The 13097-nt window shown below is 40.7% G+C and overlaps 1 protein-coding gene across 3 annotated transcripts in view; it reads right to left on the bottom strand.

Annotated features, from left to right (window-relative positions):
• The window catches only part of STAT4 (signal transducer and activator of transcription 4), a 99183-nt gene that overhangs the window by 10390 nt on the left and 75696 nt on the right, over positions 1-13097 (bottom strand). For 2 of the 3 annotated variants that reach the window (XM_043445738.1, XM_043445736.1), the window contains 3 exons: positions 12701-12745; positions 3287-3370; positions 1551-1649 (listed from right to left, as the gene is read on the bottom strand). In XM_043445738.1, the coding sequence (XP_043301673.1) occupies positions 1551-1649; positions 3287-3370; positions 12701-12745 (228 nt within the window). The remainder of the gene's footprint in view (positions 1-1550; positions 1650-3286; positions 3371-12700; positions 12746-13097) is intronic. The other variant, XM_043445737.1, reaches the window with a different exon arrangement.

Here is a 13097-nt window from a genome sequence, read left to right as displayed (position 1 = left end):
ATATCAAAAAGCAGAGACATTACTTTGCCAACAAAGATCCATCTAGTCAAAGCTAAGGTTTTTCAGTAGTCATGAACAGATGTGAGATTTCAACCATAAAGAAAGCTGAGCACCAAAGAATTGATACTTTTGAACAATAATGTTGGAGAAGACTTGAGACTCTCTTGGACTGCAAGGAGGTTCAACCAGTCCATCCTAAAGGGAATCAGTCCTGAATATTCACTGGGAGGACTGATGCTAAAGCTGAAGCTCCAATACTTCAGCCACCTGATGCGAAGAACTGACTCATGTGAAAAGACCCTGATGCTGGGAAAGATTGAAGGCAGGAGGAGAAGGGGACGACGGAGGATGAGATGGTTGAAAGGCATCACCGACTCAATGGCATGAGTTTGAGTAGGCTCCGGGAGTTGGTGATGGACAGGGAAGCCTGGCGTGCTGCAGTTCATGGGGTTGGGAAGAGTCGGACATGACTGAGCAACTGAACTGAACTTTTCTAGTGAGTTCTGTTCTCACTGCAGGCTGAAAGGAAGCAAGGCACAGGACACTCTTCACAGCCTTCCTGTCTGTAGTTAATCTGACTCAGACGCAGGGCACCAGAGGATGAGACGGTACAAGGCTGAGGCATTTTCTATGCTGTTTTCTTATTAAGCACATTAGACAAAAGGGAGGGAACGCTTGGAGCTGCCTCATTATGACTATTCCTACTGCTAGGACCCGAGGTAGAAAAATTCTTCCCTTTGGAAGGCACATTTGCTTTGCATAAAGAAGAAATACTTATTCACATCTGACCTATTTTCTCTAGACCTTGGTGGTTTCCAGGACAACACACTGGGGTTTTGTTAAGAGAGAATGGAGGGAAATCGTGACTCCTCTTTTTTGCCACGCCCTTTCTTGGTGGTCTTAATAGAAGCTCTTTTAAGAAGTGCTTCTCTTCTCTGCTTCCTTTGAAACCTGAGGCCAATTTTTCATCCATATCTTAAATAACCACCAGATGGCATTAGAAGCCAATTTGAGCCTAGAATGGATTTAAATCTATAATCAACTTGAAAATCTGTAGTGTTGTTAGGTGAGATTGGTGAAAATGTTAGTCACTTATTTGAAACCAATTCTCGACCTTTGTGGAAGAGCCATTGTGGAGAGGGTGTGGCCAGAAGTAGTTGAGGAGGTGAACATAGCCATCAGACCTCAAATTTTGGAGAAGGGATTCTCCAGAGTCCAGTGAACGGAGCAAATGGACGGCCTTAGACGCTCCGTGATGCATGGAGTTGGGAACTGACCAGACCTCAGAAATAAAGAACACCTGTCTCTCACTTCCGCTAGCCAGAACTCTCTCATGGTCCAAGTACATCATAACATGTTATTTTAAATATGACACAAGGGAGGAATCATACAACTGAGTTGTATTGGAGTTTTGAAATAAACAACCCACAAAGGTATGCCAAAATTTATACACACACATATACACATACCTTTTGGGGCACGTGGGTTTTGTTGACCATAAAACAAATGAAATGAAATTAAAGGGGAAGAAACAGGAATGGGGTCTCTACCTGGGAATCGCTGGTTGACACATTGTACCAAATGATGGATGCCCAAGCATTAGGTAACTGACTGACATTGGAAATCATCACCACAGGTAATGAGCAGGTCTGGTTTAAAAAAAAAAAAAAGGCACAGTTATTAAAGGTAGTAGCATCTTGCATCGATTTTATACTTGGATCTTTCCCCTAAAGAGCCATCTCAAGTCAACCCCACTCCTCCAGTGCTGGGTCCACACTACTTTGGTCACTAAAATGATCGTGAAGGCACTGGAGCCGTCTGAGCATACATGAGTCAAAGTACCAGGAGGAGAGAGTGAGGAAAGAGGGGTCCTTTCAGAGTGCTAGGTCAGTCAGCTCCAAATTCCCTGATATTATGTAGATATTTTACTTTCTTGTATCATGTACTGCCTAAAATGTAACTAATTAGAGCTTGTATTGACTTAGCAACTTTCCTCTTAATACATCAAAGAATCTAATTTAACATTTATCTCTGGAATGGGTTAATATATTCAAATTATGATTTAACATCTCATTAATGTCAGTATCAGATATGGGGGTTTTAACTGTAGAAGAGGGAGAGGTAAGTGACTTTGGAATACAAAATATTATGGGAGATAGAGCTGCTGCCTCTATTGTCATAGCACTCAGCTTGGTACTATTGGTGCTAACGTTTTCAACGTTATGGAACAAAAGGCTTCACAGACTCATCTGGGAAACTAATCACCTTACATTAAGTCCCTTCACATTAACAGAAGTTATATTGCTTGTAGGCAGTGAAATGCCCACTTGAGGAACTTAACAGCTTATGGAAGCAGACGTTTAAGGAAAAGGGATGAAGGAATCTCTGGAAAATTTTATAAATATGTTCACATTCATTAAGATAAAAGAGTGAAGGCAGAATGCTAAAATAATATATTCTACAAATAGGGCCATATTCAGGTGTATGAAATTGTGTTTATTCATTCATGCACTCATTCATTCATTTATTCAACAAATGTTGAGCATCTGTTACATGTCAGGCACTGTGCTGGGCACTGGTAATGGAAGGATAAAGGTGTGATATCCTGCCTTCAAGGAGCTCATTGTTAATTATATTCAATTTAATTCCCCATTTCTTGATTCCTTCTTTGAGTTCAATGGTGACTGTTGTCAGAGGATCAAAATAATGTACTATTAATGTTCCTATCATTGGTCTTTGCTCATCACACTATAAATACCTTTCTTCTGAGGCAATTTTATGTACAAGTTAAAATTTTGAAATCACACAAGACATGGTTCAAGTATATTTATTTCTCTTTAAGCTTTCCACTGAGTATCCACGAATCTGGGAATCTCAGAAAACAAACAAATATACAGTCTCAGCAACAAATTATTCAATATGTATTGAATTATAATGACTGAGATTTTATCATATATATATATAATTTAAAAATTATTTTTTGGCCATACCACATAGCTTGTGAGATCTTAGCTCCCTGACCAGGAAACAAACCTGGGCCCTTGGCAATGAGAGTGTGGAGTCCTAACCACTGGACAAGCAGGGAATTTCCTTATCATTTATATTTAATCAGAATAATATATGCTGACTAATGAGTGACTATTTGACATATTGATTTCCTAAATTACAACAAAAATAATGAATAAGGAATGTACTAAAACCTAGAAAATATTGTTTTCATCTTCAAATACTGACGAATTCCTGAAAATGTTATTAGTAAATACTAAATATTCCTTGAAACACCTACCTCCAAATCTATGGTCAGACCATAGAGGCAGATCTGTGTCTCAAATGTTATGGAATGAAGCTCCTCAGTCACCATGTGACAGCCCTAAGGGGGAAAGAAATAAATTGTTATCTTGCAAATGCATATGCATGTGTGCTAAGTCGCGACTCTCTGCCACTCTATGGACTGTAGCCCGCCAGGCTCCTCTGTCCATGGGATTCTCCAGGCAAGAATATTGGAGTGGGTTGCCATGCCCTCCTCCAGGGGATCTTCCCAACCCAGGGATGGAACCTGTGTCTCTTATGTCTCCTGCATTGACAGGCAGGTTCTTTACCCCTAGTGCCACTTGGGAAGCCTTATACAAATGTGTATAGTTGTTACCTATTATTAGATGTGCTTTTATAAAAACTAACAAATTCTTAAAGTATAAAGTATAAAATACCCTCAAACATCTCCTGCTATGGAACGTTCCTTATTTTAAAAAGTTAAAGGATATACAGAGTTTGAGAAATCTTCCTTTCCACAAACAGAATGATATTGTCTCCAAAACAATGAACTTTCTAACTTCAACAATTCCAGCATATTTTCATCAGTTGAAATCCAGATAAATTGCTCTTTATTTTTACTTTTGGAAATTTGTCCTTTTGACTTATCAACTATTAATAAAAGAAAGCCAGATGTGTGTAGCTATAACAAAAACAAGTCAGTATCATAATGGATTTTTTTTAAAGCAAGCTCAAACATGGTTAAACATGGTAAGTGGGAAAAATATGTACTTTCCTCAGCTTCTTCCAGAAACTTCAATAAAAGTAACAACTGGGGTTTTGTTTACTTTCCAATAAAATAAAACTGTAACCTAGGTCTGGGAGTGAAAGCTAGGGGAGTGTGGAGCGAGGGTGGCAGTTAGGGGCTGTGTGTCAGAGCCAGGGGTGGAAGCACTGAACCCCCAGAAGCAGGAGAGTAAGGGCTGAACAGGAGGGGTAGTTACTAGCCTCAGCCTAGGCAATGAGGTTCCCAGCTTCCCTGACCCTGGTCGGGTTTTGGTTAGTTAATACATCCAGTGCTTACATTACTAGGATTATGAAAACATTGTTAACAGCTGAACCATATAACAATATGATTGCATTTCCATTCTTATATTCCCTGGACTTATTTGTTGCCTCAGACTTTTTACTTAATTTGTTTTATCTACCTGTTACTAATGTAACCCCAAACACTGAATATATTAAATAAACTAAATGCTATACAGTAATATAGTAAAAATGGGTGAAATTCATGTGTATGAAGAGCTGGTATATAAGAATAATAGCTTAATTTAAAATATATAACCATCAAGGACCTACTGTACAGAACAGGGAACTCTGCTCAATATTACATAACCTAAATAGGAAAAGAATTTGAAAAAGAATAGATACATGTATATGTGTAACTGAATCATTTTGCTCTATACCTGAAACTAACACAGCACTCAGGGATCGAATCCAGGTCCCCTGTATTGCAAGCAGATGCTTTTACCATCTGAGCCAGCAGGGAAGCCCCTAATCAATTATACTGCAGTATAGAATAAAAAGTTTTTTAAAAAGACAGCCACAGCTTAATCTTTTTCCAGAAATAATTCAGAAGTATATAAAATAAAAATATCAAGAAATATCAATATGATCTTAACATAATATTTAGAACTCAAAAAATGATCACCTCTGAGGAGTGGGTTTGGAATGGGAAGCAGTGGGACAGAAATTGCTGTTTTTCCCAGGATGAAATCTGACCGAAACTTGCTACATGCCCAGAACCAGCAGTACTGCCATCATGTAAGAGCTTGTTAGAAAAACAGCCTCTCTGGCCTCATTCCAGGCCTACTGAACCAGATTCTGCATTTTAACAAGAACCCCAGGTGGAATTTATGAGGCAATTATTCTCAATGTGATGTATCCACATTGTGTTTAGTCTCAAAAGGGATGTAGAAAAATTGGAGATGATATAGAAAGCTTAAACGATAAAAAAAAATAAGTCCTGTGGGAACACATGAGCAGAAGTGGAATTATCTAGAGTAGAAAAGTCAGGGTGGGGTTGTGGGTGGCTGAGTCAGCTCTGAAAGGGAGCTCTTGCTACTGAATATAGTTAATAACAAGCTGGAGTCCTTTTGTGTTAAATTTCAAAAAAGTTCTAATATGATGATATGAATGACAACTACGTGAGGAAGATTTTATTGATAATGAGGAACATTAAAATAGAATTTGTTACTGAGAAGGAAATAGAAAATTAAAAACTCCTCTTTCCCTTGGGCTAGACCATTGTGGTACCTTCCAGTGCCTGGGCGTGGTTAGATTGACTCAGTGAGACTGCTTCTTATGGATTAGTAGAAAGTTATGTTACCGAAAATTCCTTTGAAAATTCTTAGACCACCCCTAAAATTACTCCCAACACACCCAACAACCAGCCCTCTCCCCCAATTTACTTATTATGTAGAACTAAATTGTCCTTCCTTTGATTGACCATGAGATGAAATGGTCATGTTTAGGCACCAAGTTGAACAAAAACCACATTTTGTTTTTTTAAACAACAGAAAATCTCACTGCCCTCTAGGAGGAGGTGTTTATACTACGCAAAGTGAGACAACAGAAGAACCCACAAGTCCGTGTTCACTAGTGGGTGCCACTCACATCCTTACTGAGCTCAGTGGCAGAAAGGACACGGGCCTGTATTTGAACAGAACATTTGAGAGGCCTGAGGCAAGCGCACATACCATATGTCTAAATATTTAGCCTTTATAAATCAACTTAACAAATGTTAAAGTATGGTCTAGCCTCCTGCCTCAACCAACAGCTAAGCTTTCACATGACCTAACTGGCCACGCTTTAACTCCTCAAAGTCCTGCTGAAGTATGCTGGCCTGGGGAGAGCATGACCTTCCGGGACCACTTCCCATCCTTCTTTCTTCTCCCTCTGTGCGGGGCTGACCTGACGAGTGTGGCCCTGAGGCCTCTCCTCATGCCTGGAAATGTTTGCACTGATGGTTTCATCTGTGCTTGAGAGAGCAGACCTGGGGAAAAGGCCTGTACAGCCCTGGAAGTGGTCTTGAGGTCTTCCGGGCTGGGAACACTGAAGCCCTGGGCTCTGGTGAGCACATGGCCTTGACTACCCAGACATCTCTTTCTGTAGGGAGGGCCACAGGGGGAGGACTGCCAAAGGGAGCCTTTGGAGTTCTTATCCCTCCGTCATTCTAGTCTCTGCAGTTTAATTTGTTTAATTAAATGTGTGTGTGTGTGTGTGTGTATGTGTGTGTGTGTGTGTATAACAACAATTCATCATGGATATCATTCCCTCACACCTTTGGGTTATGGCACTTGGGTGATCCACTGGTCCAAATGGCAAGAGTCTTTCAAAGACTCTTTCATTTCTCAGTCCTGAGAAATCTGGACTTTACTGAGCAGTGGCACACGGGGCTGTCCATCAGCTTTGGAAGAAGACTCTGTACTTTAAAAATAGTACTTTGTTGAACTGTAATGTGGATGGCAAGAGATTTACATAGGGATTCAAACTAATTTCCAGTGTTTGCTTTAAACTTCTGATGCAACTGTGAGGTACGTTTAGAATGAAATCCAACAAAGAAGCTGACATCAGCTTCAACATGTGTATCAACAATATACAGGACTGGAGGAGAGCAGCTCTGACAGAAGACAGTGTCATTAACTTCCCAAGCTTGCATGGCCACCAGTCATAGTCTTCATTATTTTATCAGTGCAGTCTAAGCTAGAGACACTATTCAATCTCACATTCCTAGGGTCCATTCCTTACAGACTGTGAAAATGATTATCATAGATAAGATGTACCATTAATGTTGTATTAAAAGCCATTTCAACCATCTGAAATGATTATAGATTTAAAATATCCATATTTATGATATTAATGACATTGATGATATAACTGGATTGACTGTATTGCACTTTTAAAGAAAAGTACCCACTGGATAATCTGCTAAGAAACTAAAAAACTGGCTAAACAACCTGACCAGGACTCCACCTAGGAAAATATATGGAACCTAATGAAAGGCAGGTGAAGATCTCAGCATATTCTTTTTGTTACCTCTGTGCATGCATGCTAAGTCACTTCAGTCATGCCCAACTCTTTGCGACCCTACGGACTGTAGCCAGCCAAGCTCCTCTGTCCATAGGATTCTCCAGGCGAGAATACTGGAGTGGGTTGCCATGGCCTTTTCCAGGGGATCTTCCTCACCCAGGGATTGAACCCATGTCTGTTATGTCTCCTGCATTGGCAGGCAGGTTCTTCACCACTGCACCACCTGGGAAGTCCCCAATAGAGCAGGACATTGTTGTTTATCTTGCTCATTTCTTAACAAGCCATAATCTATGATAATGTTGCACATGGTAAACTATGTGGAATAGAAAACAACTGCAATAATCCATTCGCTTAATGAGTATTTGCTGAGTCCCTATCATGTGTTAGACCCTGGCCTAGATCCTGAGAAACAATAATAAGAGGCGAAACAATGGTACAGTCATATGAGAGAGAGACCTTAATCACAGAATCATAGGAAATGAATGTAAAGCAACAACTAATCAATAAAATAAAGAGACTATACAGAAGATATTGCAAATAAATCTGTGTTTCTAGTGTTATTCGTGCACCAGTCTTTGTCTTTAAAAAGCATTGCAACTACTCAAATTAGTTCAGAAGGCAATCGACTTCCTGTGAAAATGCTTGAACCAGTTGTAGTGTGAGTGGTGGATCTGTGTTTGAGAACACTGAACCTTGACAGAACATCTGTTTGGCTATTTTGTTAAATGAAACTCAAGTCAGCCAGGCTTTACTAATAGCTTCTTTGTGCTTCCTGACTTTCCACCACATAAACAAAATTACCTAACACCTCAGTCTGTGGCTAAAACTGCCATTTATCAGTTAAAGCCTACTGACAGAACAAACTCAAGAGACTGCAATTTCAGCCTCCCTGTTCAAACAATTTCTGCCATTTCAACAATCACTCTCAAGTCAGCTCTTAGGACCTTCAGGAAAGGCTGCTTCCTGGGAATGTTTATTTTATAGAGACAGACTGAAGCTTTCACCAAGTTAGGCCACTTGCTAGATGATGGAATCTTATCTTCAGCATGATTATTCCAAGAAAAGAACAAAGGTGGGAAAAATAAGCAGTCATTGCAAACCTTGAATTTGGGACAGCATGTCAACAGATTCCTCATTCCAAAGCAAATCCTTTAAATTAAATGCATTTTGAAAAATGACCCGATTCTCTGCTGCACTTCTGAGGATTACAGAATCTCTGTCAAAGGAGTTTCAGAGATTGTGTAGTCTAATGGTTCTAAAATCTTTTTTTTAACCCTGAAACATGTTCTTAGAAGTGAATTTCCCACCTGGGCCCCTATCTGTAAAATACTTAAAATAGGGCTGATTGATTGAAATAGGGGTGGGAAGTCCAGAGTTCCACCGTTTACCAAAGCACAACCAAGGAGCGGACTCCACTGGTCTTCCTAGCCTTCTAGGGACAGCATGGGTCTAGTGCAATTTCCTTCTTTTAACCCAGTGCTCCTGGCCAGGAGCCCCTGCGCATCCCGACAGGTCACTTCTTCCCGGATAATCTCAGAGTCAAACGCCAGGGGGCGCTGCAGTTCTAAAGAGGTTTGGATTGGCAGTCTTGAGGAAACTGCCATGGTATGTTCTCAATCGTTTAATGAGCATTCAGTCCATCCCCGCTGACGTAGGAGAGGAGGACTCAGAGTCGGGGAAGTTGTCGGGCAGCGGGCACTGGGAGTAGACATGCAAGCGTATAAAAGGGGTGTATATACATAGCGGTCTGAGGGTTCATGGACCTGGAGCCAGAAGAGGAACATGCTCAGTGGCTCTTAAAGGGAATGTTTCCGGCAGAGCACCTGGCGGGTGGGCAGAGAAGGGATGTTACGGATTGGTAGTTTATCCTAAGCCAGGAACCACCTTTAGGGTCATGTCCGACCTGTTACAGAGGGGGCAGCCTGGAGAGCTGCTCAGGAGGCCCATGGCAGACAGCTGCACGGCGCACTGCCGTGGACTCGCACGCTTCATCTTGTTTGGTCCTCGCAACAACCCTATGAGGTGCAGGTGAACGTGAAACCATTTTACAGTTAAGGAAACTGGGGGTTGGTGAGGTGAAGTGGCTGGTGCAAGGTCAGCTGCCGGCAAGAGGCAGGGCCATCGGTGGCGCTGTTCCCACCACTGTACCAACGCGCGCAGGAGGTGCGGGAGCAGCCCGGGTTTTCCTGGGAACCGTGATCTCAAGTTCCTTCTAAACGTTGTCAGGATTCTGGTGTGAGGTAGCTACGTGTTTCTGAGCAGGCGGGTAAAGTGGGGAAAACAGTGGTTTAAACAGAAGAAAGAAGGAGGTGCTCCCCACAAACCCGCAGAGATCCTTCTCATAGGAATACCAGCAAATGGGTGGTGTGTGTGTGATGAGGTAAAGGGGTCAAAGCGGAGTGACAAGCATCCAGGCCTCTGTGTGTGTGTACGCGATGAAACAGGTCAAAGCAGAGTGGCAACCATCACGGCCTCTGTGTGTGTGTGTGATAAGAGGTCAAAGTGGAGTGATAACCATCACGGCCTCTGTGCATGCGTGTGTGTGGGGGTGGGTGGGTGTGATGAGTTAAAGAGGTCCAAATGAGTGTCAACCATCACAGTCTCTCCCAGGCAAGGTTTTGTGACTCCAGAGGCAGCGTGGCAGAGTGGCCAAAAGCATGGACACAGGAGCCAGATTGCTGAGGTTTGAATCTAAGCCCAAGCACTCAGGGCCTCAGTTTCCCTGGCCAAAATAAGTATGACACTAATGGTCTCTACTTCCTGGCACTGTGGAGAGAGTTACATCAGTCAGTGCCAGCAAAGTTATTAGACAGTGCAATACAGAGTAAATGCCACACAAGGATTTGTCAAGTAAGTTCTTATCAGGTTATGAACTCCTGCTGCAGGTACATAGATAAGCGATAAGCAACAGCTACTGTTTGAAATTTGAAAATGAGGTTATAACATCCCAGCTTCCCATTCTCCCTAAATTTTGGTTACTGCAATTCCTGGCCCCATGACTTTGTGAATCCCACTTAATCACCAGATCCTCCCCCACTCTTTCCTGACTTTCCTGTTGTCACCCCTAAGTTTGGCCAAGCTCCTGATTCCCATCTCAACTTTCTGAGTCCACTTCATATATTGTGTGACTTTTCGGTGGTTTCTATAGCACATAAAACAGCATTCAAGTCTATGGTTTGTTTTGAATGTACCGAGGAGTCATATTAAAATTCTGTCAACAGGGGGAGCTCAAAGAACAGCTTAAAATAAAATTATCCAGTTCCAGCAAATGTGGGGGAAAAAAAAGCAAATCATTCTGATATAACCACATGATCTTGTTATTAATCAGAAAATGAGAGGAAATAAATTCAAAATGAGATAAGTAGGCAGTGTTAATGAGACACTGTTTTTTTATAGTGGAAGCTGATTTACTTAGATCTCTGTCTCTAGAGAAATTCAAGTAGATTCTGATTTTACATTCACAAAGATGACAAAGTACTGAAGAATTCAGCTATTTAATTTATTCCCACTTGATTTGTTTTCCTTAAGAAGAGTTTAGAAGCATTGTGCTTAGTCTATTCAGACTTAGTAAATACTATTCAGAGAGGTCACTGCATGAAATGCTGTTTGCAACTTTGGTGAAAGTTCCAAGGAGATTTGTGAAACAGACTTTTATTTATAATGTGCTAATGTTTTAATTAGGATGTTTGGAAAACCTTTATGGATTTCTATAAGGTGGAAAGAATAACTCTTATTTGTTTGGTTTACTAGAATATTCTTAAACTCAAAAGCTTTGTTCCTGTTCTATCTGCACTGAGAAACCTGTTTGACAGTCTGCTGTAAGCCAAGGTTCTACCTTGGGAAGAAAGCTTAGATCATCCTTGATGGAGTGGTGATATCTGGCAAAAGAATTTTAATACATGGTTAAGAGAATGAAGAATTCTTGGAAGGGAAAAACATAGAGCATGAAAACTGTTGTGATGGATCTTTGTGGTTTTGTGGAGTGGCCTAGATCGACTACAATCGAATGCTGGATTTATAAAGTGTATTTTCTTCCAAATAATCTGAAGAAATTTCTCATAGAGCTGTAACACTAAAGCCAGGAGATTGAATCCATACCAACCACACCAGGAATAAGCCTCATTGCTTTCTAACTGGATCATGTAGGTGGTCTTACACATGCAGTTTCTCTGAGCACAGAGCATTAGGCATTATGACTCTGATCTCTTAGAGGGAAAAAAATGCAATATTTCTCTATCAGATCATTTGCCAAGGGTCATATTTTCAGTCACTGTCCGAATGGACTCAAGGCCAGGTTTTCTAATTCCAAATACGTAGGGCATAGAGAAATGCCCTAGTATCTAGGTCAACTAAATAGATGATTCCCAAAGCCACTTCCAATCCAGGATTTGGCAACTCGATTATTTACTGACAAACTCAAACACCTGGGCTGCATCAGTTTGTTCTTTTAATCAATTCATCCACTGAAGTGCCAACCTTAGATAAATGAATAAAGTAATTGATACCATAAAGTAACAGAACTGTTTTTCACTTGTGATTTTCACATCCTGGGTCATGATGTTCAAAGACTTACCTCTTACCTGTGGAAAATGAGTGATGTTATGATATTCTATAATAATGAACTGACTAAAGAAATTACAGCAATACAATGCAACCACTTTAAATCATGTCCTCCAAGAGTAAGTTTATGGAAAGCTGTTCACTTCACATTGCTATGTGATGGAAAGCAGGTTATGAAACATTGTGTGTATGTATACATTTAAAGTAATGTATACATATAAAGCAGAGAAGGCAATGGCACCCCACTCCAGTACTCTTGCCTGGAAAATCCCATGGAAGGAGGAGCCTGGTGGGCTGCAGTCCATGGGGTCGCTACATGGGGTCGCTACAAGTCGGACACAACTGAGCGACTTCACTTTCACTTTTCACTTTCATGCATTGGAGGAGGAAATGGCAACCCACTCCAGTATTCTTGCCTGGAGAATCCCAGGGACAGGGGAGCCTGGTGGGCTGCCGTCTATGGGGTCATACAGAGTCGGATACGATTGAAGCGACTTAGCAGCAGCAGCAGCATACATATAAAGTCTAGAATGATGTGAACCAAAACATTAATAGTTGTTTTCTTAGGAGGGTGTTATATGCAATTTCTATTCTCTTCTTTTTAAAACAAAATTTCTTATACAGTTGGCAATTATCAAGTTTTACATTTTTAATTAGAGAAACATGAATTTGATTTTATATAAAAATATAAAGGGCAGTTAAGAGCTTTTGCCTTTTCATACTGTTCATGAGCTTTGTTAAAATAAGACTTTATTGGATTATTTCGTAGAAAAATTCCTTTGGAGAAAACATTTCCTACCTCATTTCCTTTGTTTCCAGCACTAGACTTCATTTCCTTTGGCTGCTGTGGAAAAGGAAACAACAGTGTTTGGATGGAGAAGCATTATCAGCTAAATACAAGTTGGTTGTACCTATTATAGCAGTTTTCTTAGTCAGAATTTTGACTTCTAGAACAGTAAGCCAGATGTCTTCTAACACATTGAAACCTAACATAGCTGCCCAGATTCAACAGAAATAGCTTCCTGTTTTACCTCATGGGACACCACTTAAGGAAGTTTCATTGAGATAAGGGAGCAAGCTGGTATAAGACTGTTTTTCAGCCACATTTTGGAAAGAGGAAATCATATTGGGATGTTTTAGAATATATTCAGCACTCCTCTGTACCTGGAAAGTATCATCTGAGCTAAGCCATGACA

The sequence above is a fragment of the Cervus canadensis genome, chromosome 24 (genome assembly GCF_019320065.1).
Source record: "Cervus canadensis isolate Bull #8, Minnesota chromosome 24, ASM1932006v1, whole genome shotgun sequence".
Classification (NCBI taxonomy): domain Eukaryota; kingdom Metazoa; phylum Chordata; class Mammalia; order Artiodactyla; family Cervidae; genus Cervus; species Cervus canadensis.
This window is presented reverse-complemented; position numbering and strand designations above follow the sequence as displayed.